This window comes from Cucurbita moschata, unplaced genomic scaffold (assembly GCF_002738365.1).
Source record: "Cucurbita moschata cultivar Rifu unplaced genomic scaffold, Cmos_1.0 Cmo_Scf00823, whole genome shotgun sequence".
Classification (NCBI taxonomy): Eukaryota; Viridiplantae; Streptophyta; class Magnoliopsida; order Cucurbitales; family Cucurbitaceae; genus Cucurbita; species Cucurbita moschata.
Window position 1 is genome coordinate 1 of NW_019269339.1, and position 2,438 is coordinate 2,438.

General features: G+C 41.0%; 1 protein-coding gene across 1 annotated transcript; it reads left to right on the forward strand.

The window, feature by feature from the left end:
• Window positions 1–316: 316 nt before the first annotated feature.
• Window positions 317–980, forward strand: LOC111440672 (pectinesterase inhibitor-like). Its single transcript, XM_023077584.1, has one exon. The coding sequence runs from the start codon at window positions 353–355 to the stop codon at window positions 890–892; it is 540 nt and encodes a 179-aa protein (XP_022933352.1). The 5' UTR covers window positions 317–352; the 3' UTR covers window positions 893–980.
• Window positions 981–2,438: the final 1,458 nt, after the last annotated feature.

Below are 2,438 nucleotides of genomic sequence, written 5' to 3' on the forward strand. Positions count from 1 at the left end.
AAAAAAAATAAATATTATTAGATTAAGCCAAGGAAAACTATTATAATCTTACTAAGAAGAGAGTAAAGTTATGACTCTCATGTGTAGTCAGTCAAAGTTAAGACGAGAGTGGCACGGGGAGGATGGGTATTGTCTAAAAAAAGTGTATAATAAGTAAGCCAAGTTTGTGATTGGGTTTAGAGAGAAAAAAGCTTAACTTATCCCGTCTATTTTTGTTCGTTTTTCTTTTAATAGAGTTTTAGTTAAAATTTTAACGTGAAAGCTATTAAAAGGAATATTTGTGAGTGTATAAATATGTGAACCCTCCCGACAAACTAATTGAGCAAAACAGACAGAAAAATCAAAATAAAAAATGGCATCTTCTAGTTTTCTTGCAGTCTTTAGGATTGTCCTTTTAGTATTGTTCTTCAATGGGATGGCGCCCATGCATGCGGCTTCCCAAGACGACATCGTTTCCACCATCTGCAAGAAAACTAGAAACCCTTCTTTTTGCTTCAACGTGTTGAAATCTGCTGGCACCACAGACCTAAAAGGGCTAGCCACCTTCACCCTCAACCTCGCCCACGACAAGGTTGCTCAAACCCGTGCCCTCGCCCTGTCCCTGGCGTCCAAGGAAACCGATCCCAAGCTTAAGGAGCGATATGCCACCTGTGCTGAACAGTACGACGATGCCGCCGACGACATCGAGGATGGGAAGAACGACCTGGGGGAAGGTGACTACAATGGCGTCAACATTAAGGCGTCTGCAGCCATGACGGAGGTCGGCGACTGTCTTGACAGCTTCACGCAGCCGCCGAAGGACCCATCGGCGCTGTCTGGAAACGGGAAGACTGTGGAAGATATTTGTAGTATCATCTTGGTTATAGCCAATCTTCTCCTTGGGCGTGCCTAATTCATTTTTCTTCAACCTTTCTTCATTTTATCGTACATGTACTTGGAATGCCATGAATCAATAATATGTCTGTTTTGAATCCTATAAATTTGGATATCGACTCCTTTTAATAATCTGAATAATCTAGGGTCACTCTATAACTCTTAGTGCTCTCCAATTTTAAAGGTCACAGGTTCTAGTTCGTGAGTCAATAGCGGCATATAATTTCATGTTAATGAGTTATAGGGCTCCTCAACCCATGATGAAGCGAATCAAAGTGAATGTGGAGGGAGAGTTACCCAAATTTTTCAAAAGCTTACTAGATTTCATTTTCTTTTCTTCTCAAATTTTCATTATTGATAACTTTTTGGGTTAGGTTGGTTTGTTTTTATCTTTTTGGATTCAAGTTCGTTTGGGTTGGTTTCAAGTTTATAGGCACAAAAACTAGGTCATGAACCGACCCAATTTCATTAAAAAAAGGCTAGCGGAAGGCTGAACGTTTCGTGTCCCAACGACCCTCCCTCTAATCATAAGCTTTTCAAGCCCAATGGAAGAAAGAAAACCCTCATTTATTGCAGGAAGGAGCATGTCAGAACATCACTGACATGAAGTAGATTGTGACCTCCACACAAGATAGACAAGGGTGACCCTCAAGTGATATCTATCCGACCACATGAGTCCCAAGATTATAGATTGTGACCTCTACGCAAGAAAGACAAGGGGCAACCCTCAAGTGACATCTATCCGACCACATGAGTCCCAAGATTATAGATTGTGACCTCCACGCAAGAATGACAAGGGGCACATGAGTCCCTAAGATTATAGATTGTGACCTCCACGCAAGACAAGGGGTAAGTGCATCATCCAATACACCAAGAATGTGCACTAAAGATAAGGCATCATCCAGTACACCAATGTTAAGAATGAGAAATAGAAATAGAATTGGGATCGAAAGTATGATCTTCATTCATGTTTACCACGTTTAAATAGGATACAAACTATCAACTAATACCTAAAAATAGAAAAAATATATATCTAACTANATCTATCCGACCACATGAGTCCCAAGATTATAGATTGTGACCTCTACGCAAGAAAGACAAGGGGCAAAAAGTGACATCTATCCGACCACATGAGTCCCAAGATTATAGATTGTGACCTCCACGCAAGAATGACAAGGGGCACATGAGTCCCTAAGATTATAGATTGTGACCTCCACGCAAGACAAGGGGTAAGTGCATCATCCAATACACCAAGAATGTGCACTAAAGATAAGGCATCATCCAGTACACCAAGAATGTGCACTGAAGCTAAGGCATCATCCAATACACCAAGAATGTGCACCGAAGCTAAGGCATCATCCAATACACCAAGAATGTGCATTGAAGCTAAGGCATACAAGGCATCATCCAATACACTAAGAATGTGCATTGAAGCTATGGCATACAAGGCATCATCCAATACACCAAGAATGTGCAATGAAGTTAAGTCATACGTGAGAGACGACACAGCATCATCCAATACACCAAGAATGTGCACTGAAGCTAAGGCATCATCCAATACACCA